General features: G+C 43.1%; 1 protein-coding gene across 1 annotated transcript in view; it reads right to left on the reverse strand.

Moving 5' to 3' along the window:
* Window positions 1–717: 717 nt before the first annotated feature.
* Window positions 718–25,189, reverse strand: part of LLGL2 (LLGL scribble cell polarity complex component 2) — a 29,417-nt gene continuing 4,945 nt past the window's right edge. The window contains exons 4-16 of the mRNA XM_044298282.1: window positions 23,844–23,948; window positions 22,013–22,305; window positions 20,783–20,924; window positions 19,329–19,479; window positions 15,756–15,872; window positions 15,165–15,331; window positions 14,829–15,093; window positions 12,407–12,560; window positions 12,252–12,283; window positions 10,990–11,040; window positions 8,429–8,471; window positions 3,073–3,134; window positions 718–1,214 (exon numbers count right to left, since the gene is read on the reverse strand). Of these exons, the coding sequence (XP_044154217.1) occupies window positions 1,210–1,214; window positions 3,073–3,134; window positions 8,429–8,471; window positions 10,990–11,040; window positions 12,252–12,283; window positions 12,407–12,560; window positions 14,829–15,093; window positions 15,165–15,331; window positions 15,756–15,872; window positions 19,329–19,479; window positions 20,783–20,924; window positions 22,013–22,305; window positions 23,844–23,948 (1,587 nt within the window). The 3' untranslated portion in view covers window positions 718–1,209. The remainder of the gene's footprint in view (window positions 1,215–3,072; window positions 3,135–8,428; window positions 8,472–10,989; window positions 11,041–12,251; window positions 12,284–12,406; window positions 12,561–14,828; window positions 15,094–15,164; window positions 15,332–15,755; window positions 15,873–19,328; window positions 19,480–20,782; window positions 20,925–22,012; window positions 22,306–23,843; window positions 23,949–25,189) is intronic.

The raw sequence follows: 25,189 nt of genomic DNA on the forward strand, positions 1-25,189 counted from the left end.
TTTCAAGTGAATAGGTCCGCATATGTTATACTGTTTGCACGCGGCCGGTGCCTGTATATTACGACCATGTGCATGAGGCCTTAGATAGCTCTGAACCGAATTCTTGTTCAGCTGAAAGCTGTTCCTCCTGAGTGTCCCCCTCCCCCATACAAGCTTAGTTTGGTTGAGCATGCACGTGTTCTCAACAAAGAGAATGTCCTTTGCAAATAAATGGTGTTGCTGAAATCTCAACCTTAGCTATCAGGAGTTGGGACACCCCCATAGTGCCATATTTTGGGTCAAGAATGGAATTTTCCCCCTCACATGTCGCAACTGGTGACCACCTCAAAGTTTTTTTTTACCTTCCTCTGGATCAACACAGTAGGATTATAGGCTGAACTTGCTGGATCTGTTCTTTTCTCAACCTTATTCTTTATGTAACTTTCTATACACAACAGATGGTTGGGGGGCAAGCAGTCCTACAGCTTGGGGATACTGTTAAACTGGTTTTATTGTGGGCTGGTTACTGGTCCTCCATAAACTGACCTCTGAAAGCAACGTTCAGCTTTCATTGTACCAAGCTGTACCTGGTCAGTCTGGCCAAGGAGACCATATTTTCTATTATACAGTCTTTATAATTGAGGACCAGTGATGTCAGCTTAGATGTGTAAGAGTTGGCAGCCATATTGTATATGCACCACCATTTTGCATAGTAAAACATTGACACAAAGTCGGCAATAGCTGAACATATAATTTATTGGTGTGCAAGGCAACCAAAATGGTTATTTCCTATAAAAATAGATTGCATGTCAGCCCAATCACTGGGAAGCACAATAACCCAATAAATTCAAGATACCCAACATCAAGGGTGGTTTACACCAGATTGTACAGTAAAAAACAAATAAAACAAACATGGATCCTAAAATCATTCAATAAAAAGAAAATAAAATATTAAAAACTAAATAAAAAAAAAAAAAACTATTTGGCCATCTTCCTCCAAGGAACGCACAGAGGGAAGGGTGTAAGGCAGTAAAATTTATAACTTAAAACAATTTCCTGTAGGAATAGCTAAAGAGACGTGTGCAGAATGGAGGGTGTATGGCCACAGAGTCCAAACCATGGAGAAAAGCATATTGTCTTGTAGCTTGCTCTAGTCCAAGGGCCTCGGGTCAGTAGTGTATTCACAACGGGTCAGATGGGACCCAGAACATCCGCGGGTCAGGAAGAAGGTCATTCTGCTTTGAAAGGCAGGTAGAAAGCAGATTAGTCTGGAAAATAAATTTTTAGCTCTAGATAACAAAAACGATCATTTCATATAACCTAGGAAAATATAAAACTTAGGAAATATTAAGCATGAAATGACGGTAAGGTCAGAAGAATGTATATTTTACCAGTGTACAGCATGACAGAGGTGAAAAACTATACAAATCTTCACCATTTAACCAATGGAGAGAGACATAGTGGGATTGTCCTAGCATGACAACTGATCACCTATCCACGCGTGTCTGATGAGAAGGGGGTCTCATGTCCACTGTTTGAATGAAGTGGTGGTCACACATATGTACTACTAATCTATTCAAACTCTATAGGAGTGCTATTCATATTTTGAAATTCATTCACACTTCGTTTGTGGTAAAAGCAGAATTGTGTTATGGATTCAGTTACCCCGGAATAACGCAATTCTATGACAATGCATAACAGAAACGGGACAGATCCGTTTTGCAGGCCATAGACTTCTATTATAACGGAATGAATAACGGAATGCCTCTGAAGGCATTCAGTTATGCATTCCGTCATAGAATTGCGTTATGGTCCGTGGTAACGGAATCCATAACGCAATTCTGCCTTTACCACCAAACGAAGCGTGAACGAATTTCATAAGATGAAATTTGCTCATCTCTAACTGTAATCCATAGACATTGAATGGAGTAGAGGTGTGCATGCCTGACCAACGCTCCATTCAAACAGGAGAAATGTGATCTCGTGATCGGTGGGGGATCAAGACACTTATGATAGGTGATAACCACTTGTGAGCAGTGAAACTGCATAAGTCAAAACTATGCAAGAGCTACAATTAACACAAGTAAGCACTACAAGATAGGGACAGGTACAACACTGCACAATGCTTCAGGATCTATTCTATCAAGGACTAAGTGCGCCGCCATATGGTGCTTCACATGGCACAGTATGTCGAAGATATTCTCTCCAAAGTGAATACCTTCATAATATAGCATCCAATGGAGCATAGATTTATACAGAATACATAGTCCATGGGTGCGCCATTACAACTCCAGAAATGGGTGTACTGTCACCATGTATATCTCCAGTGTTGTGGGCCTGCGGGAGCATTTATATACGCAAGAGTGAATATTAGCCGCTTCATGAGGATTTACATCCTGTAAAAGTTAAATATAAAATGCCTGCATATAAAGTGATCTGTACAGACCAAGAAGTGGCGCCAATTATTAGACATAGTGACCAGTGCGAAAACTGCAAGATTTTATCTTTTTAGTTTAAATATATGGGATATATGGATAAAGACATCAAAAATAGTTTAAAAAGAAGTTATAATAAAAATAAAAATTTCTGATGACACATTCCCTTTAAGGCTTATAGCACACGAACGTATTGCGGACCGCGTTTGCAGATCTGCAATACACGGGCACCGTTCCGTGTGCATTAAGCATCATGCATGTGGACCCATTCACTTCAATGGTACCGCAAATCTGGAGATGCAGAACGGAAGCACAGAACTGAACCCTATAGATGCACTACAGAGTGCTTTTGTGGGGTTTCGTCCCGCACTTCTGTTCCGCAAAAATATAGAACATGTCTTTTTGCGGAATGGCCGGATCGCGGACCCATTAAAGTAAATGGGTCCGCGATCCGCTGTGGCTGCCCATGGTGGGTGTTAGTGCATTGCGGCCCGCTGCACACGTTCATGTGCGAGAGGCCTAAGCCTTACCAGATATAAGAAATACACCTCAGGTCCGTGCGCTATCCGCAAAAATGACAGTCATGTGCATGAGGCCTAATTGATTTTTAAAACCACCTCAAAGTGAATGATACCTTCTCACAGAGCATAAACTATACCTGATCCATTGCTGAGCCTGCCTCCTACAGCGATCTGGCGGGAGTGTCTTTCCCCATAACTCCTGCAAAGAAAGATGTAATATCACTGTTTGTTCCACATGGTATCATATATGTGACATAGTATGGTTCTGCTGCCTCCTATACACATTAGGAAGCCATAAAGTAATGCAAATGATATCTCAACAAGCTCTGCCTCTGATTCCACCAGATATAAGGCAGCTATCCTATAAGTTAATGTTCAACCCTTTAAACAGGCCTTGAGACATGACTCGGATATTAAAAAAGCCAGCACCTCATCTGCAGAAAGTAGTTTCAGGGTGATTGCCCCTCATCAGTGCAGAGCAGAGAGTACTGGCTTAACTGGATGAGACGCCTGGGTCAGGATTTGGGAGGCACTAGCTTTCCTTGGGAAGAAAGCGCCTTAATTGGCGTGAGGAGACTTATAGGCCATACATGCTCCTCTGGAATTCTGGGAATAAAGGTTTAATGGGGATAGAGATCAATGTGTGATCAGTTGAGATCAGAATGTAAGGGGCTGTCCAGAAAAGGAACATTTTCACAAACCGCTCAGAAAACAAAAATAAGTAGCAATACTCCCCTTACCGAACCCCTGCCGGTTTCTGTACTCCCTGATCCCTCTCAACCCAGACATGGCACTGAAGCCAATCTCTAGCCGGAGCGGTGACCTGCTACAGGAGACTCTGAAATTGTCGGAACTTAAGCAGAAGGGAATCAGTAAGGAGAGTGTCTCATTATTTCACAATATTTTGGCTATAGCGGTGACCAACATATTATTTATATTCAGTGACTGAATGCAGTGGTTATATGTCCGTGTCGGGTGGAAGCAGGAAGTAGAGACGGGACCCAAGAATCGTTAAAAATGGAACAGCGGGGGGAATCTGTAATGTATGTACAGCCCCTTTAAACTCAGTCACATTTAAATTGGAAAATCCTCCCAAAAAAGTCACTTTCTTTTTTATTGTAGATTTTTAATATGCGTCTGGCGCACAACTGAGGGGACACAAGTGCATTTTTAACCCCTTAGTGACATTCATTTTACCCTTAAGGACTAGTAACATTTTCCCCTTCATGTTCCAGCAGTCATAACCTAATTTCTAATTTTATTTTTATTAAGCAGGATTACAGTGAGGAACACAAGTATTTGAACACCCTGCGATTTTGCAAGTTTTCCCACTTAGAAATCATGGAGGGGTCTGAAATTCACATTCTAGGTGCATTCCCACTCAGACAGAAATTTAAAAAAAATAAAAATCTGTAAATCACATTGTATGATCTTTTAAAGAATTTGTCTTGCACTGCTGAACATAAGTATTTGAACACCTGATAAACAGCGAGAATTCTGGCTCTCAAAGGCCTGTTACTGTGCCTTTGATGGCTTTAAAAAAATCCACCTCTACTCCACTCATTAATCTAACTTAGCACCTGTCTGAGCTCTTTAAAGACACCTGTCCACCCCACAGTCGGTCAGACGCCAACTACTACCATGGGCAAGACCAAAGAGCTGTCAAAACACCAGAGACAAAATTGTGGACCTCAACAAGGCTGGAAAGGGCTACGGGGCAATTGCCAAGCAGCTTGGTGAAAACAGATCAACTGTTGGAGCAATTGTTAGAAAATGGAAGAGGCTAAAGACGACTGTCAGTCACCCTCGGACTCGGGCTCCATGCAAGATTACACATCATGGGGTATCACTGATCAGAAAGGTGAGGAATCAGCCCAGAACTACAAGGGAGGAGCTGATCAATGACATGAAGAGAGCTGGGACCACAGTTTCAAAGGTCACTGTCGATAGAACACTACGCCGTCATGGTTTCAAATCATGCATTGCACGGAAGGTTCCCCTGCTCAAGTCATCACATGTCCAGGCCCATCTGAAGTTTGCCAATGACCATCTGGCAGATCCAGAGGAGGCATGGGAGAAAGTCATGTGGTCAGATGAGACCAAAGTAGAACTTTTTGGTCTAAACTTCACTCGTCGTGTTTCGATGAAAAAGAAGGATGAGTTGCATCCCAAGAACAACATCCGTAATGTGAAGCATGGGGGTGGTGCTTTTCTGCGAAGGGGACAGGCCGACTGCACTGTATTAAGGAGAGGATGAATGGGGCCATTTATTGTGAGATTTTGAGCAAGAACCTCCTTCCCTCAGTCAGAGCATTGAAGATGGGTCGTGGCTGGGTCTTCCAATATGACAAAAGACCCGAAGCACACAGCCAGGATAACCAAGGAGTGGCTCCGTAAGAAGCATACCAAGGTTCTGGAGTGGCCTATCGTGTCTCCAGACCTAAATCCAATAGAACATCTTTGGAGGGAGCTGAAACTCCATGTTGCTCAGTGGCAGCCCTGAAACCTGACAGATTTAGAGGAGATCTGTGTGGAGGAGTGGGCCAAAATCCCTGTTGCAGTGTGTGCAAACCTGGTCAAGAACTACAGGAAATGTTTGACCTCTGTAATTGCAAACAAGGATTTTCTCAGGTGTTCAAATACTTATGTTCAGAAGTGCAAGACAAATAAATTCTTTAACCACCTCCGCTCCCCTAGCTTAAACCCCCTTAATGACCAGACCACTTTTTACAATTCTGCACTACACTACTTTCACGGTTTATTGCTCGGTCATACAACTTACCACCCAAATTAATTTTACCTCCTTTTCTTCTCACTAATAGAGCTTTCATTTGGTGGTATTTCATTGCTGCTGACATTTTTACTTTTTTTGTTATTAATCGAATCTTACCGAAATGTTTGCAAAAAAAAAAAAAAGACATTTTTCACTTTCTGTTGTAAAATTTTTCAAATAAAACTACATTTCTATATAAATTTTTCTCAAAATTTATTGTTCTATATGTCTGATAAAAAAATAAAATGAACAAAATGCAAGGGGGGGGGACAGGGTAGGATGAGGAAAAAATTAAAAACTTTGTTTGGTTTTGACTGGAAAGAATCCCTTGCAAAATGTGAATGTAACAGATTTTTGCCATGTTGAGGTCACGGCCTCTAATATGGATGTGTTATGATTCTGTCTTTTGCCATACCAATAAAAAAAAATTGGGGGAAAAAAAATGCAATAAGTGTATATTTATTGGTTTGCGCAAAAGTTATAGCGTTTACAAACTATGGTACAAAAATGTGAATTTCCGCATTTTGAAGCAGCTCTGACTTTCTGAGCACCTGTCATGTTTCCTGAGGTTCTACAATGCACAGACAGTACAAACACCCCACAAATGACCCCATTTTAGAAAGTAGACACCCTAAGGTATTCGCTGATGGGCATAGCGAGTTCATGGAAGTTTTTATTTTTTGTCACAAGTTAGTGGAAAATGATTTTTATTAATTTTTTCTCTTACAAAGTCTCATATTCCACTAACTTGTGACAAAAAATAAAATTTTACATGAACTCGCCATGCCCCTCACGAAATACCTTGGGGTGTCTTCTTTCCAAAATGGGGTCACGTGGGGTATTTATACTGCCCTGACATTTTAGGGGCCCTAAAGCGTGAGAAGTAGTCCGGAATATAAATGTCTAAAAATTTTTACGCATTTGGAATCCGTGAGGGGTAATGGTGAGTTCATGTGAGATTTTATTTTTTGTCACAAGTTAACAAAACAGCGTCTGATATACCTTTCAAGGGTTAAAAAAAATATATATATCGCATCTACAGCTTGCCAGCGAGTGATCGCCGCTGGCAGGATGTAGATCAACTCGTTTACACCTTCCGCTCCTGTGAACGCATGTTCACAGGAAATCTTGCGTCTCGTGAGATGACGCGTATATGCGTCTACGAGGAATAAACCACCCGCAGGACACATCCCTGCGTTAGGCGGTCGGGAGCTGGTCAAAAATCATACAATGTGATTTCCTGAATATTTTTGAGTGGGAATGCACCTACAATGTGAATTTCAGACCCCTCCATGATTTCTAAGTGGGAGAACTTGCAAAATCGCAGGGTATTCAAATACTTCTGTTCCTCACTGTAGTTGAATTTTTATTTTATAGGAACCATTTGGGATATATTTATTGTATTAAATAACTCATTTTTAGAGGGAAAAGGTAAAAAAGCCACTTTTGTGGAATTGATTTAAGGTGTTCACTGTGTGCTATAAATAAACAACTTTATTCTGTGGATCGGTACAATGATGATAATGTCAAATTTGTATATATTTTTATTATTTACCATATAGATTGTAAGCCCTCAAGGGCAGGGCCCTCTCTCCTTCTGTACCAGTTTGTAACGCGTCTTGTTCATGCTTAGTGCAATTGTCTGTATTATGTATGTATACCCCTTTTCATATGTACAGCGCTATGGAATGAATGGCACTTTGATAATATTTTTTCTCTCCTCCAGCAGGCTGTTAGCTCCCCAACTGCTACTCCCCCTCCCCTCCAGCCTGAAGGGGAGGGGGCTGCTGCTGCTCATATCTCTGGAAAGGTAGCAGCTAGAGATACGGGCTGACATTCTAAGCTTTCAAACAATGCCAGAATGACAGCAATATCTTCACTACATGGGAAGATATCGCTGTTCGGAATCGGGATGCAGCTGAAAGTCAGGGCAAGGTTTTACCGCATTTATTCCCGACTTGATTTCTAACAGTGATATCTCTTGCTTCTGTTGTGCTAATGCTGCCATTTTTGTCTTGTATGTACCAATCAGGAGATATGAGCATATAAAGCAAAACCCCCCTTCCCCATCTGCCAAAACTGGGCTCCGGCAGAACAGTTAAGTGTTTTCATAGAGCCTGAGCTGAGCGCGAGGAAAACGGTTAGGTGGTTAAAGGGGTTTTCCAGGAATACGGATTTTTCAACAAGTGCCCCAGCCTGCCTCTGTAAACAGAGGATTCATACTTACCTGCTACCCAGTCCTCTGCTGTGTCCATGTTCCGGTCCCCAGCTTGTTGTCCTCCGGTGCCGATTTGGCATGGTCACATGATTGGCTTCAGCGATGTAGTGCTGCTTCTGGCCATGTCACCTCTGAAGCCAATCATTGGCTGCTGCAGAGCATGTGACCATGCCAAATCAGCACCAGAAAATAAACAAGCCAAGGACTTGAACATGGACACAGCGAAGCAGCAGGGAGCAGGTAAGTATGAATCTTATATTTACGGAGACAGGCTGCCGACACTTGCTTCAAAATCAGTATTCCCGGAGAACCCCTTTAAGGGGTAAAACAGATACACCATTTGTGAGTGCAGCTGTGTCTGGTACCAGCTTGGAAAACTTCTTTACATGAACGAGTAAAGCACAGAATATCCATACATATTAAAAAAATAAAATAAATAATGAAAATGCAAACAGTAGCTGTCAAGCACATGTACAGAAAATCTGAAGCAGGGCGCACTTACGTTCGAGAACCTTCCAGAGTACTCTGGATCTCCTTCAGCATGTCTGCGGAGCGAACACAGAACATTGTAGTCATAATGGAGGGGGTTTGCAGTTTTAGGTTAATATAAGCAGATTGCAATATAAATGAAAAGTTCTACAACTTTCTAGTTTATTTTTTGTTTCAGTTCTTTGCCCTTTTCAAGATCTGTTAGTGGTCAGTGAATGAAAACACCCGTTTACATTCAGAGACTGCAAACTGTTGCATACTGTTGCCAGCCCTCTGCTCAGCTGAGTGTATCCAGCCCAGACAATGGTCAGCCTGATACATTATAGCAAACTACTCGGATATGTGCAGCTAAAGGGGCTGTACGGGATAAGAACATGGCTGCTTTCTTCCAAAAACAGTGCTGCACCTGCCATAAGTTATTTGGGCTACTGCAACTCATCCCCGTTCACTGGAATGGAGCCGAGCTGCAACAGCAGACTCAACTGATGGACAGGTTTTCTGGTCCTAGACCGCCCCTTGAAGCATTATTTGGATAAAACTTTAAAATCTCTTTAAAACACAATATGGCAGTAGTATTCCATTTTGTGTGTGATGTGGTGCGTTTCACTGTGCAGAAAAGGGACTCCTGTATTCAGCTGCCAACTAAGGAGAATCAGAGCATGAGTAGCAGCTTCTTCTCAGCACGACTGAACTGGACGTTCTGAAATGGAATTATATGAGCACCAGGGGGCGCCATAACAGGTACATAACTACAACAACTAAACAGCAGGATTTTTAGGTTACAATTCCAATGGAAAAATTGTTATGTTTCACGTGATCAATGTGTAATATTTCATTGTGGGACAACACCTTTAAAAATACAGTTCCTAATGTCTTTACTGAATTTCTGAAGTATGACAATTCTAGTTTGTTCTATGAGAGGCCTTCTTTTAAAAGGGAGCCTGTGACCATGAAAATGTGAATTAATCTGCAAGCTGCCTGTTATAGAGCAGGAGAAGCTGGGCAGACTGATATATAGTTTTTGGGAAAAGATTCAGTAAAAGTTTCATTCATTAATTTTACTGCTCATTCTAGGCTTTGAAGTCCAGGAGGCGGTCCTATCAGTGATTGACAGCTCTCTCTGTATACACAGTCACTGATAGCTCCACCTCCTGGACTTCAAAGCTCAAAATGAGTGGGAATATAAATGAATGAAATACAAGATTTACTGAATCTTTTCCCATAAAGCTATATATTAATCTGCTCAGCTCCTCCTGCTCTATAACATGCTGCCTGCAGCTCAGACACCATGTTCAACATGACAGGTTCCCTTTAAAGTTCAAAAGAATGGGTTCTAAGAATTTCTTCAAAATGAGAATATAGGTGGGAAAAAAAAGCCCCCATTTCTCTGCTATTCAAGTAAAGAATGGAAAAAATATTAGCTGACTGCCCCATTATACATAAGGTACAGAGCACTTCAGTCCTGCTGTGTATCTAATGTGCTCCACTTAGCAGACAGTTCCTGATTTATGCTCCATTTAACTAAGAAGCCGAAACACTTATCTGGATCTGTCACCTGAATGTCACCCTGTTTAAGAGCGGCACAGCATGGGGACAAATCTGCTCTGCCATTATATCAGATAGCACAAAAACAGTGATCACCAGTGATTGATGGCTGACTGCTGTTATCCACACACAACTATGAGTGCACTGTATTCAGGGATCTAACCATGGTGTCTGCAATGCTATAAAATGCTAAAACTTAGTCTAGGGGCAAAAGAATGAGAAGATATGACTTGTGGTATTTGAGTCACCTTCTCCTGACTCCGAACAGCAGAAGACCTTTTATTAGCAAACACCTGGGTGTCACCCTTACAGCCTAAATATCCAAATGAGCCAATAGTATTGGACGTCCCCTATAGCCATCTAGCTTTTATACCAAATATTGCACCCTAGGTACAGTGTATCCAAGATCAATTAATCTTACTATATCAGTGCCATAGTAGTGGCACAGACCTGTCTCCATATCGTCCTGCCCTTATACAAGTCACAATCTGCTCTAATACTAAGACTCAAAGAAAAAAAGCAGAGCAAAGAAGCCAAAGACTTTGAATAGTTGTCAGCTGTGAGCCACCGTACAAGAGGAGGTCCCTGACCTCAGCACTTAAAGGGCTTGTCTGGGTTCAGAGCTGAACCAGGACATAACCCCTTCTTGACCCATTCATTCCCATACAGAGACCCTGTATGTCACCGGATCTAAAGAAAAAGTGCAGGGCTAGGGAAAGCATTGGAGCATGAACTGCTCCGATGCTTCACTCGTTCATGCTGAATGAGGGAAGAAGGGGTTATGTCCGTGTTGAGCTCTGAACCCGGACAACCACTTTAAACTAGCAACACCATATCCTAGCAGCAGAGTGCCCATGTAAATACATGGTCAGTGTGAAGATCTCATCATCCAATATGATAAAACACAAAACCACTGCAGCCACACACTGAGGATGACAGAGTTACAACATGGATAGTTTACTGTAGAAACGCCACTCCTCGGTGGGTGTCACATCACACAACTTATGACAGTAATAGACAGATACTTACGCTCATCATTCAGCAACGCGTGCTCCATCACCTGCCTCAGAGGTCTGTGTGCTGAGAGAAGAACCAACAACCATCAGAAAAAAATAAGCTTGAAGACTATGTATTTTACTAGGTAAGGTAATGATTTTTTTATGAGTTTTTTACCTTGACAATAAGATAGACCATAAAAGTAATCTGTGGGGGTCCAACCATTTAGGGAAAGGGTAATGCCATAAAATATTAGGAAACCCAATACTCACCTGATTGATTCTCTCTGGTCTTCGTTACTGTGCTGTAGCGATAACATTCGAGGCTATCAGAGTGACTGCTGCAGCCAATCAGTGGCCTCGGGGTTACAGTAGTGATTGGCTGCAGCAGTCACGTGGGTCGTCATGCACTCCAGCATAGTAAACAGAGCCCGCTATGCTGCGGACACTGTGCAGGGCTTCCCCCGGTAGCGCAGCACTCCCTGGACTTACATGGCTCACCCACGCCAAGATCGAGGGAGCTGTTCAGTTTCTGTGGCAGCCTCGAGTCCTTTCAGGCTGCCACAGCGACATTTCTATGGAGACCTGCCTGTGGCAGCGCTCCATAGGAACATAGCCTCCCCTAGACACCAATAGTAATTCATTACAGTCTATGGGGCAAGAGATCAGACGATTGCATTTTTAATTCCCCAAGGGGAACTTAAAGAACAAAGTGTAAAAAAAATAAAAAGGTTTGCAACAATATTTACAAAAATAAATATAAGAAATCACACCTTTTTCCCATATTAAAAATAAACAAAAACAGCCCAAAACAGCTTCATAGATCTAACTATATGGGAGTCAGAATATGGCAAGGGAAAAAAGAAAAATTCAGTTTACATTTCTTGTTAAAAAAAAAAGGACCTATTAAAAAAATTTCATATAGCTGTAAGTGTGCTCACCCGCAGAATAAAGGTGCAGGTCAGTTTTACTGCTTAGGAAACGTCAAAAACAAAACCCATAAAACTGGCGGAATTGCATTTTTTCCCCAACCCATTTTGAATATTTTTCCAGCTTCCCCCTACATTGTATGCAATATTGAACTGTGCCATTAGGAAGTACAACTTGTCCCACATGAAAACAAGCCCTCATATGGCTGTGTGAATGGAACAATAAAAAGGTTATGGCTCCAGGAAGTGAAAAATAAAAATGCAAAAAACAGAAAGTTGCAAGGTCCTGAAGAACAGTTAATTACAAAAAAACTGCCATTTAATGGAGTAATAATGACATTTGGAAACTCATGGGTTTCCTCCTCACCATCTGTACTGGAGTCGCTCCTGCTGGGCATCCTGCAATGACAGGAAACCAACATTTTATTTCTATTGGCTACAGCTAAAGCCTAGGCTTCACCCCCACGAATGATGCAGTGAAGCAGGTACTTATGGCAAACTTGCTTGGTCCAGGTTACTTGCCTGGATCTTTCGCTTTGCCTTTCTGTGCTGTCACCTCTTCGGGGCCTTCCATTCACAGATGGTTCTGGTGGATCAACCTTGCATCGAGGAGCGATGAGCCAACATGTGGACAGCGAGAAACGTTCCATTTCGGACGGGGATATGAGGTAAAACCCTTTAGGGAAAGAACATTTAAAAAGTCACAACAAAATACAACAATGCTAACAGTCACATTAAAACTGGAAAAACCTTCCCGAAAATGTCACTTTTTATTTTAGATTTTTAATCTGAAGTCACTCGCACAGTTCAAGAAACAGATTTTTTTTATCCCCTTAGTGACATACCTAATTCTAGTCTTAAAGGGGTTGTCTCACTTCAGCAAGTGGCATTTATTATGTAGAGAAAGTTAATACAAGCCACTTACTAAGGTATTGTTATTATCCATATTGCTTCCTTTGCTGGCTGGATTCATTTTTCCCATCACATGATACACTGCTAATTTCCATGGTTACAGACCACCCTGCAATTCATCAGTGGTGGTCGTGCATGCACACTATATTAAAAAGCATCAGCCTCTCTGGTGGCCGGGACCATGGGAGCGCACATAGGCTGGTGCTTTTTCCTATATTATGCAAGCACGACCACCACTGATGGATTGCAGTCACAGCCCCTTTAAAGGGAACCGGTCATCGGCTTTATGCTGATCTCACTGAGGGCAGCATAAAATAGTGACAGCAATGTTGATGTCAGCCGTGTGTCACTCATAAGATAAAAGTAAGTGGTTGCCGAGAACCAGCATCATAATCATTGCAGCCCAGGCCTGGAAAAGAGTCAAATCTACCTGAAAGGAGTCCTGGTTATTCCTAATCTTCTGCTCTCCCCGTTCATCTGCTGATGATTGGCAGTTCTCTTCTAGAGAGAAAACTAAGCAGAAGACTGTCAGTCATCAGTAGGAGAGCAGGAATCTATGAATAACCAGGACTCTTCTCAGGTGGCCGGGACTCTTTTCCAGGCCCGGTCTGCAATTATTGTGATGTTGGTTCTTGGCAACCACTTACTTTTAACTTATAAATTACAGACCTCTGAAATCAACTCACCTGTCTTTATTTTATTCTGCTGTTAGTATGGGCAGCATAAAGTTGATGACCAGTTCCCTTTAAGGACCATTAACATTCTCTCTCTCAGCAATTTTAACATTTTGTGGAATTTTATATACAGTGTTCACTTTGGTATAAGTGACATGATAACTAGTGTTGAGCGAAGTCTCTTCGTTCAAAACTTCGGATTAATATTAAAATGTATGGGCTCCGATGAGCCAAGGTCAGTTATTCGCAAAGTAAAACTTGAAACCAAACTCTGCTTCGGTTCAGACTAGTACCTCGGAACCGAAGCAGAGTTCGGTTTCAAGTTTTAAAGTGGTTTTCCACTTAAAAATTAATTACCAAAGTTATTCAATGAAGTCACGCGCGACTTCGCAAATAACTTACTTCGGCTCATCAGAGCCAATACATTCTAATACTGTACAGAGACTGATTTCCTTACAGTATTAATCCGAAGGTTTGAACAAAGCAACTTCGGATGTAGCATCCGATAATGCCAAATTTATATATATATTTTTTTTCCTCATGCAGGCTGTCACTTCACTAACTGTCCCCTTCCTTCTTCAGCAAACTTTAGCTGCTCATATCTTGGGACTGGTAACAGCTAAAGATATGGGCCTGGTCTTGTTTAAAAGCTGGCGATCCAAGCAGAATCACAGCATTATCTCCACTACATTGGAGGATATAGCTATTAGAAATCTAGTTGCCCATGAATGCAGCTGAAAGCAAAAGTAAATGCACATTTCACAGCTTTCACTTGATTTCTTACAGCTATATCTCCCAATATTGAGATAATGCTGTTATAATGTTGTTTGAAAGCTTTCAAAGAGCAGGTCTATATCTCTAGCTACTACCAATCCTGAGATATGAGCAGCTAAAGCATCCCACACCCCCACTGCCTACTCTGCTGCCTGAGCTTTTAAACCCTAAGCATAACTTAGGCAAAACCAAGTGGTTAATAGCTTTATTAAGGCTAGTTTCACACTAGCAGCATCCTTCTCTGGCAAGCTGTTCCAGCGAGGGAACAGCCTGCCGGATCTGTACCGCTGCTAGTGCACTGTGCCGCCGGAAGTCCGCTCCGGCCCCACTGACTATAATGTGGGAGGGCCGGAGGTCGTAGTTTTATTCCGGACACCTCAACATGTTTGCTGTGCTGCGGCCGGAGCTCCGGCCCGTCCCTATTATAGTCAATGGGGCCGGAGCGGACTTCCAGCAGCAAGGTGCACTAGCAGCAGCACGGATCTGTCAGGATCTTCCCCCGCCGGAACAGCCTGCCGGAGAAGGATGCCGCTAGTGTAAAACTAGCCTAAGTAATAAAGTGGTACATAAGAGCTTTCACTCACCTTGCCCAGACTTTGTGAACACACAGGATGCTATTCCACTCACATCTTCCTTCCGGATACAATCATAACGCACTTGTGGCTTAAGATGGGGAAGTGAAACTACCTGGAGGTCCCCTAAGTTAGTGAGAACAGTCAAGTGATTTTCAGTATGGTCCTCTGCCCGACAACTACCAAACGTGCAGACTGCGGCCTTCCGCACCCGACATCCTTCTGTGGCCGTCAGCTTCAGCTTTAATTTACTGCTCACTTTTGGCAAAGTGAATACCTGTAAGAGGCAGGAGTCAGATTATAGTTTGCATAAACCTTTTCTGGTTCAGTACCCACCATCATGCCTACCTTCAACTGTTCTTCAGATATGACCAGCAATTGGTGGCTGCCTTGCATATCTGGACTTTTTGAAAGGTCATGAGCAGCTTCAAGAGGTTCTGGAAGGGGAACGCTGTGACCATCCAGAATGAGGATCCCCACTACTGGTGCTCGGTGCATAAGTTGGATTTCTTTGACTGAGACAAAGCAGAATATTAAATTAAGTGAAATATTTTCTATAATTACCGTAGTTTTTTCCAACAAATCCTATATCCTTTAGGGTGGCCTTTACACACGAGATGCTTATTGGCCGACAGCTATCTTTTCCAACAACCCCATAAACCTGTACGCTTGCCTCGGCCAAGTATGCATATGTCGTCAAAACAGAGAGTGGATGAACCTGCTGCCAGATACCTCTGGCAGGGGATCATGCCCCCAACAAAAGAAAAGGGTAAAGCATGCTGAAATCCAAACAGGCCCGACTCTCCTCTCCGCTGATATTTGCCATGCACATTAGATGGTCTCCTAGTCCTTTTAAAACCAGTTTGTTCAGCATTCCTTTAATATGTATGGGCAGCTTTAGCATCATCATCTATGGAACCACCACAAATCACATCTTACTCTGTGATGCGGACACTGCCTCTTCCATCCGCCGTTCTGTTGGAGGGACACGCAAAGAAAACGCATAGACTGTGCCACCATTAGTACCGGCCCATAACGAGGGACAATGCCGGATGCCTGGGGAGAAAAAGAAAAATCTAACAGTGATAGGAACTACCATATGCATGAAAAAATAAAAAATATACATAAATTCAACATTTTCTTATTAGATTCTAGAAGATTAATTCTAGGAAGAAATTATTTGGGGAACTGGTGGTCACTTTACATAGGAATCCAAAACCAATAGCACTACAGACTTGCATACAATAGACAGACTCCCATACAGCTGCTGTTTCAAAGCAGGATCGATCCTATTATACTAGTCACTGCCTGGTAGGGATGATTCTGCTGATTAAATGATATCTGTCTTATAAAAATCAGATGCAGTGTTCCTGAAAATAAAAACAATTCTCCATGCAAAGAGGGACGGGGATTGCACCTCAGCTCCAGTGCGGCCATGCCCCTTGTTGCTCGTTTTTTTCCCCTGGGAACGCTGCAACTAATTTTCTTAAGACAAGTATTAATTTTATCAGTAGGATCAACCCTACTAGGCAGTATGTCTGGTTTAATGGGGGTCGATCCTGCTGACAGGTGCTCTTTAGGGCTCCATGTGAGAGGGATCGTATGTTCTGGACTTCAGAAGTGCAAGGCATTATCATGATTGATAATGCTGTGTGCCTCTGCATGAGCTTTCTGTAACAGAACCATAGTGACAGCTTTATGTCAGTATGATTCCGTTACAGAAAGGTCAGGCAGAGACACACAGCATTATCAATCATGATAATGCTGTGCGCTACTTAAGTCCAGAATGCACGATCCCGCTCTCACACGGAGCGTGATTCACACAAGGGAATTAAGAAATTGAAAATAATTATTTTATTATACATATATTCCCAAATACCTTTAATTCGTTATAATGGTTCGTTTTATCTAGGGAGCAATCATCAGGTAAACTAAAATGGCCGCCGTCCTATTAGTACACACAAAACCTGTCCTAATCACACAGGACAAGTTACTTCAGAACACTGAGCTAAAGAGCTGCCTCCTCCTCCTCGCCTATTTGTCCTGGAATATGATCTGAATACAGCTGATAAGATCTTCTGCTGAATCCCTGTAGAAATGGAGTTCATGAGGAGACTAAGTACAGAGAGGATGGACAGGACAGACTGTGGTAATGCAGGGCTGTGGTAATGGAGACTGCATGTAAGCGCTGCTGGTCATTATCCCCATCTCCTCTCTATACTCCATGTCTCCTCGTGCACTCCATTCCTACAGAGATTCAGCTGAAGATCATAATCCCTGACCAGCAGAAGAGAGGAGGATGAGGCAGCTCTTTAGCTCAGTGTTGAAAAAGTAACTTGTCCTGCTGTGTGATTAGGACAAGTTTTGTGTGCACTATTAGGACAGTAACCATTTTATTTTACCTGATGATTGCTCCCTAGATTAAACGAGCCAATATAACTGATAAAAGGTATATGGAAATATATTTATAGTAAAGTAATATGCAAGTATTTTCATTTTCTTAATTCCCGGAGAACCCCTTTAAAGTCTCATTTCAACTATCAAACAATTTTACCAGTGAGGCTATGGCTTTGCTCATTACATAGCTTCATGCTATTAGTATAATAACTGGCTGAATACACACTGGGGATGTATCAAAACTAGGATATTTTTTTGGTATTGGCCTGACACGGTTACACATGCCCTATACCAGGCATGCTCAACCTGCGGCCCTCCAGCTGTTGCAAAACTACAACTCCCAGCATGCCCGAACAGCCTACAGCAGGGCATTGTGGGAGTTGTAGTTTTACAACAGCTGGAGGGCCGCAGGTTGAGCATGCCTGCCCTATACTGACATTTCTGCTATAAACAATTCCTCCAGTTTACCTTTGAACTCTCTTTGGTTAGCGTATTAATAACGGGAAGTCAGAAAAAGGTTTTCCCAACTCAAAATAATGTGATTATATTTGTGTACTTGAGATGGATAACTTCCATTAAGGCCCTATTACACAGAGTGAATATCGTACAGATTCTTGTGCCAGCGAGCGAAAATGTACGAGAATTGTGTAGAAACGATTCAAAGACATCACTCGTTTCTCATCCATTGTGATATTTCAGCGTGCTAAAAAAAAAAAAAAAAAACGCTCCTTGTTAATAGATTCGTTCGTATAATAAGGAGTTGTCTACTCGCTAACGATCTCATATGTGCCTTTTGACCAAGCATCTGTCCATCGTTACATGTAATAACAAGGAACGATTTAAAAGCGAACGAGTAACGACCGCCATTACAAACATTTATCTATGTGAATAATAAGCAAAGTTTTTGTCTTTAACGAGTCGCTACATCTTCGATCGTTTACTGTGATCTGTATGACATCCGCTGGTGTAATAGAACCTTAATACACTAGTTTACTAATTTTGCAGTACGTTTGTTCTGCATCTTGCATTTCTGCCTACTCTGACCCAGAGCGGCCTTCAAAATTTTGCAAAGCAAATTACAAAATTAGCACCTCCAAACAACGTGAAGTACAGGCGCACACTACCCGCTGACATGCAAAGGCAAACAAACAAACACTAAAACATGGACAAATCGGAATTGGATTACTTCTATACATGAAACTTAGAAGCTCTTTGCTCACATTTTGATCAAAATTGTGTCTGACCCATCTACAAATGGCAAGGTGGCTTCAGTAGATGTGTCGGCCTACATTTGTTTTCTGCATTGCACATTTGCATTGTCCAAGGCTTTTAAGCTGGATTTTACATTGCCCTGGCAAGTCTGATAGTTTAGTCTGCAGAAGCCGACTTGTCACTGGTAGATGGGCCCGATACAATTTTGATAAAAAAGATGCACAAAGGGCCTAAAATTTTCATGTCTAGTAAAGTAAATACAGCAGTGATGCTATTCAGATTCATCCATGTTTCCGGTGTTTGCATGTGTCTTTGTGCATGGAGCAGGGTGCTGCTAAAAGTAATGTTGCAGGTTTATGATTTCACATCTCACAACTACCCCCTGCTAGTTCGGTGCCTGTACAGAGTTTGCTCTGCTGTTTTACAGTCACTGTACAGTAATCTGAAAAAATAAAATCCCACACAATGCAACTTTGTGGAGTTATTCGCATATGAAGGGTATGTTATATCGCCAGAGGATCAGACAGCAGAAATTAAAGGCTGGCACTCTTCCACGGATGTGCAGTTTGAAGTGCCGGAGGATGGATTAACCACACGTCACTCAATAGGGCTTATCCTAAGCCTTACCTTTTAGTATAGCATTTTCCTAGATGCATTTTATTTATTTTTTTCTGAAATCTGCACAGTAAATTTCTGTAGCATATCAGGCTCGTGGAAAACTCATGTAGATGGTCATCAGATCTGACCACCAGTGCTGTGAATGCAGCTCTGAGGTGTAATACCGCATAATGAAAGTGTTTGCAACTTGGTCTTTTTGAAAATTATATCCAGAATTGACAAAATCATAACCATCTCCTAGCCTACAGAAAGAACTTTCCATTACCACTGAAATATATATCTTACTGTCACGGATGAAGGTGTCCGCAAAATACAGTGTTCGCACAAACCCGGTGAAGGAATCTTCTGCCGATCGAGCTTCAATCTTGCGTTGTACAGGGGCCAGCTCCATCTCGTGCAGAGCCTCCTGCTCTAGGCGGGCATTTGCCTCCTGCACCTAAAAAACACAAAAGTCACAACCAACTTAACTATAGTATCCCCAAATTTTCCTAAGAAACTAATAAAAAGTAATATTAATGGATTATGAGCTATATCCTACCATTTAATAGGTCTAGATAATGTATAGGCAGAGACTGGAGGAATGATGTGATCATATTGAAGATATCTATATAATATACTTTGATAAGCTAGGACATAACAGTCTGATAGGTGCTGGTCGCACAGGTGGACCCAAATCTACGTGGAGAACAGAGGCCTCTGACCCATCACCAGCCTGGCGAGGCAGCCACTGGTATTTGGGTGGAGAATGAATAGAGTGGTGGCCATGTATTAGTCCGCTTGCTCAGTTAAATTTGTAACACCCATAGTTGTGAATGGGGAGAGCACCTCTCTAATCTTCATCTGGAAGCTGCCGGTCAGGGGACCCCTGTTCTCCAGGCAGGTGCACGCAACTATCGGACATTTGAGATATCCTGTGGAAATGCCATAAATATCCAAGTTGGGAATAACCATTAACTTAGGAGCCCGAAAATCTTAGTTCTAAAATCGGACCAGAGTACGCACTGACACAGATGCTACAGACATCATCTTGCTGAGTGATCATCGCCTATCCTGCTCCATGTTCCATCCAGTGCTCCACCCTCCCTGGAAAGTACCAGATGCTGAACCACATTATATCCCTTGGCGACCCCTCAAGCTTACCAAAAGACAAGACTGTATCCTATGACTGCGGGTTCCCCTCCTGCCTTGCTCCAACATTTATGCAGGCTCCTATATTTTTTCCTAAGGCCTCACGCATCTGGCCGTGCCCGTATTGCGGTCCCTAATATGCGGGCACCGACCGTGTGCTCACCGCATCACAGATGCGGACCTATTCACTTGTATGGGTCAGCAATCTGGATGGTGCCTGGATGGGAACGGAGGCACGGAATCACTACCGTGGGGTTTCTCTCTGCACCGCAAAAAAAATAGAACATGTTCTATTTTTTTTTGGTGCGTACAGAGCTCGGACCCATTCAAGTTGAATGGGTCTGGATCCATTGCGGCAGTCGCACGGATAGTGCTTGTGCACTGGGGGGGGGGTCCCAATACATGGAACGGCCGAGCAACGGCCGTGTGCATGAGGCCTAACTGGCATCTCTATACCTCGCAACCAGGACAGATCTACAAGATGAAGCTGACCTCAGTCTGAGCCCTGAACGTCCTAGAGAGGTTGACCAGGTTCTCTCTAGATAACAATATCTCATTTACAACTTAATTTCAATTAAAAAAAATAATACATTTTGGAATAACGTTCTTACTTTAGTTGCAGCTCCATCCCTTCGCTTATTGACCTGGCTCCTTCGGATGCGCCGAAAAGATTGGCGCAAAGATTTCTTCAGTGACTTCACACGAGACAAAGGCCCTTCCAGGGCTAGCTGGTCACTGGCATGTAGTGTGCATCTATAGAAGCAGAAATTCTGATTAAAGCAATGTATCCCGATTGTGCCCTAGTTTGTGAATACCCTATTCCACTGGATAGGTGATAAATGCTGGATCGGCGGAGAACCGAACGCTGGGACCTTCACTGATTGCCAGACAGCAGGCAGGATGAGTCTGCCAAGACCCTGTGCTCCATACAAAGTCTATGGTATTGCCAAAAACAGCTGGGCACAGCAACAATTTCATGCCTCACAAAGGATGGCAGCACTGCAAAAGGTGCTGATGTCTATAACTAAGCACTATGCCTGCTATTACACACTTCGCATAAGTTGTAGGAAAAAGGTCTGATGCTTCAAAGGGGTTTCCAGCCCTGCAGCAGACAACCTCCCGTCAGCCTGAACATAAAAAACGCCACTCATTTGTCTGAGGTCCTGCCGCAGCTGTTACTGGCCACTTTCGGTTCCTGCAAGACCAGGAAACGGCTTTGTCCTGTGACCACCGTGGCAAATCACAGTGGCTTGAAAGGTGACATATCATTCAAGCTGTTGTGACTGCCGAGGACCAAGCCACCCCCTGGTTCTGTGGGAACCGCAATCGGCCGGGAACGGAGCAGTGGCAGGTCTGCAGACAGTCACATGTCCTTTTTTTTGGGGGGGGGGGGAATAGGGTTATGTTCGGGGAACAGGGGAGGACACAAGGAGTTGTCAGGTCCTAGGCCGTCTCACCTGGAACACTAGGATATGACCCTCACCTGTCTGCAGAACAAAGCACCTGAAGTTCGGGACAGCGCACTGCACAAGCACGGCCACCACTATTCACTTCTACAGAACTGCCCAGCACCCGGCTATTTTCGGCCCTCCCATAGAAATTAGTGGGGGGGCGGCAGTGATTTTGCTTTGTGCTTTCATTCTCCTTGGGAGTTTTATTCTACAGATAGGTGCAGGACCTGCACGTATCTAACATCTGTGACATATCCTAGCAAGATGCCATTAATGTTCCAGGTAAGACAACCCCTTTAAGACAAGTCCACAAGTCACAGTCAAATTCCACTTTTTTTCGCAGCAACTGAGGAAACACAAGCACAAATGATTTCCTTCTTAGGAACTTACTTAACCATCACTTGACACTTCCGCTGAAAATCATACACTCCAAATCCATGACTTGTGCCAAACGCCAGCAACCTCCACTCAGAATGCAGTATCAAGGAAGTGACAGCAGCAGGCGGTTGGCACTGTACCAAAGCAAAAGGTTGAAAGCCAGGGGGGAAGCGCACTGGGTCCTGTCGTGCATGAAGCCGCTCATGGCCTTTCCAGCGATATCCTTCCTGCTCCTGTAAGAGGTCCACCAGAGTATGGTCTACCGCGTGCTGCGAGGCCTCGTCATTCAGCTCAAGAATAAGGACCTGAAGAGAAACCGAGCAGAACAAAACCATTTTAATTTAAAGAATGACAAGTCATTAAAGACTCAATGAGGCTTTAATTGCTGTCGTTAAAGGGGTTACATCACTGAGACTTGGGACCCCCTCTATGCACCAGAGCCACCAGTCCATGACTTCATAGCCTGTAGCATGAAGGCTTCTCCCCAGGCTGTAAAAGCCAGTCATTAATGTCAGATGGGCGGGCGTCCGACTGTTGGAAGGCGATGCACCACTTGGGCAAGGGCTCACGTGGAATTTCTGCGGTTGTCTCATTCAAGTGAATGGGACCGAGCTGCAATATTAACCCGTTTTTGCTTTTTACTCCCTGCCTTTTTAGAGCCATAACGTTTTTATTTTTTCATTGACGTAGCCGTATGAGGGCTTGATTTTTGCGGGACAGGTTGTACTTTCTAATAGCACCATTTAATATCGCATACATTGTAGCGGGAAACTGGAAAAAAAATTCAAATTGGGTAAAAATTGGAAGGAATTTTTTTTTTTAAATTTCCACCAGTTTTATGGGTTTTGTTTTTACAGCGTTTCCTATGCAGTAAAACTGACCTGGGCTCTGCATTCTCTGGTCAGTATGGTTACAAGGATACCACATATGTATAGTTTTTGTGTTTTAATAAAAACTTCGGAAGAAAATAAGCTATCGGCATATTCTATAGTCACGTCTATTGAGCTGTGTGGGGGCTTATTTTGTGGAATGATCAGTACTTTTTAAATGCTTTTACATTACGATCTGTAAGGCGGCGCTCCATGTGAGCACGGCTTGCTCTTCATTCACACTGCCCATCATCTTGGAAGTTTTGGGCAGTTTCATTCAAGTGAAGTAATTAAACTAGGCCACCGCTCCAGGGGAGATGACATGTAGTGTAATGAAGAGGAAGCAGAGCTAGCATGGAGCACCGGCGCCTCCTCAAACAGCTGATCAGTGGTGGTGCCGGGTGTCGGACCCCACCAATCAGATATGGATGACCTCTGGATAGGTCATCAATATGTATGGCCTGCACAACCAATTTAGGCAAAGGTGCAACACAATGCATGGCTTAGTATACAATGAAGACGCCACAGCACTCAGATTAGCTGACCGTCGGGAGTCAGAGCCCACCAATCGGATACGGATAGCCTAATGAGGCAGGTTTTGCATATATTAGTCCTGGAAAAACCCTTTAAATGAACACTAAACCCCATCCTGTGGAAATTCTGCAGGAAACACATGCATTATTTTCCCCCCTCATCTCTTCCATTTTAATCATCTTTGGGCATGTCCACAAGTTCCAGCCAAAATGGAAGTTTTGGTCTCGATTTCACAGTTAAAGAATAAAAAACTAAAAAACATTTGTCTTATAATCTCCTGCAACGCATACATTTATTTATAGATCTCAGTTTTAATTGTAACAGAGATGAAGGGAGGCATTTTATTTTTTTTTTTTTAGGTATTTTCTGGTTATTTTTCCCTTTGCCCAAATACATGATTTAATATGCATTTTAGGCGAGACCTCTTCAAGCTCACTTACCTGTCCTGCAGTCCCACCTACAGACAGGTAGCCACTATATTTACAGAGGTAAATCTTCTGAATTCCCAGACGGGGATCATCACTGTATGGGTCAAAACTGCCAACCTGTCAGGAGACAGAAGAGTAAGACAGTATTTATTTTGATGCAACCGTATTCAGTAGTCCATTCACACGTCCGCAAAATGGGTCCGCATCCATTCCATAATTTTGCGGAGCGGGGGCAGACCCATTCAATTTCAATGGGGCCGCAAAAGATGCATATAAGTACACGGTGTGCTATCCGCATCCGCACTTCCGTTCCGCAGCCCTGCAAAAAAATAGAACATGTCCTATTCCTGTCCTCAGCCATGGACAAGAAAAGGCATTTCTATAAAAGTGCCGGCCGCAAAATGCGGAACGCGCATGGCCGGTGTCCGTGTTTTGCGGACCGCAAAACAGTTGCGGACGTGTGAATGGACCCTTACTGCAATATTCAGTCTTATGCACGGACCCAATTCTAATTAATAGGACCCTGCGACTGGAGTGAGTAGTAGGCCTTCAGAACTGTATAACCTGCATTAAGAATACAGCCGGCGGTACTCCATGCTCAATATGACATAAGGGAATTAAAGTGACATTTTTAAGACAGTCTCTGAAGGCAGAAATGTTACGGTAGATTTTTCACTTAATTTTTTAACTTGTATGCACTGGACACTTGGAGGTGTTTTCCAGGATTTTTTATTTTTTTTTACCTATTGAGAAAAGAAAGACAAGAAAAAAAAAAAAAGAAAGCACACTCACAAGCTCCCCATTCCAGACGGACAGGGTCACATGAGCCACGCAGCCTCAGCAGTGATGTATCCCCTAGTGCAGGCATCCTCAAACTGCAGCCCTCCAGCTGTTGCAAAACTACAACTCCAGCAAAACTACCAGCTGTTGCAAAACTACAACTCCCAGCATGCCCGAACAGCCTACAGGTATTAGCCTACAGCAGGCCATTGTGGGAGTTGTAGTTTTACAACAGCTGGAAGGCCGCAGGTTGAGGATGCCTGCCCTAGTGGCACGTGACCAAGTAGTGACATGCTGCTTGAGGACACATCACTGCAGAAGCAAGACATTGGCTGCAGCGGCACACATGACACCCTCCATCCAGAAGTTTACGGAAGGGGACTGGAAGACCGCAGAAGAGAGCCGGGGAGCAAGAACAGGGCGGCAGGAAACAGGTGAATGCGCTTTTTTTTCCAACAGGTACTTTATTGGCTTTAACAAAAACCTTACAAAACCTGGAAAACTTTTTTTAAACTGATGACCTATCCAGTATCTGACACCCAGGAACCCCAGCCAATCAGCTGTTCGAGAAGGCAGCG

Source organism: Bufo gargarizans, chromosome 6, assembly GCF_014858855.1.
Source record: "Bufo gargarizans isolate SCDJY-AF-19 chromosome 6, ASM1485885v1, whole genome shotgun sequence".
Lineage (NCBI taxonomy): Eukaryota > Metazoa > Chordata > Amphibia > Anura > Bufonidae > Bufo > Bufo gargarizans.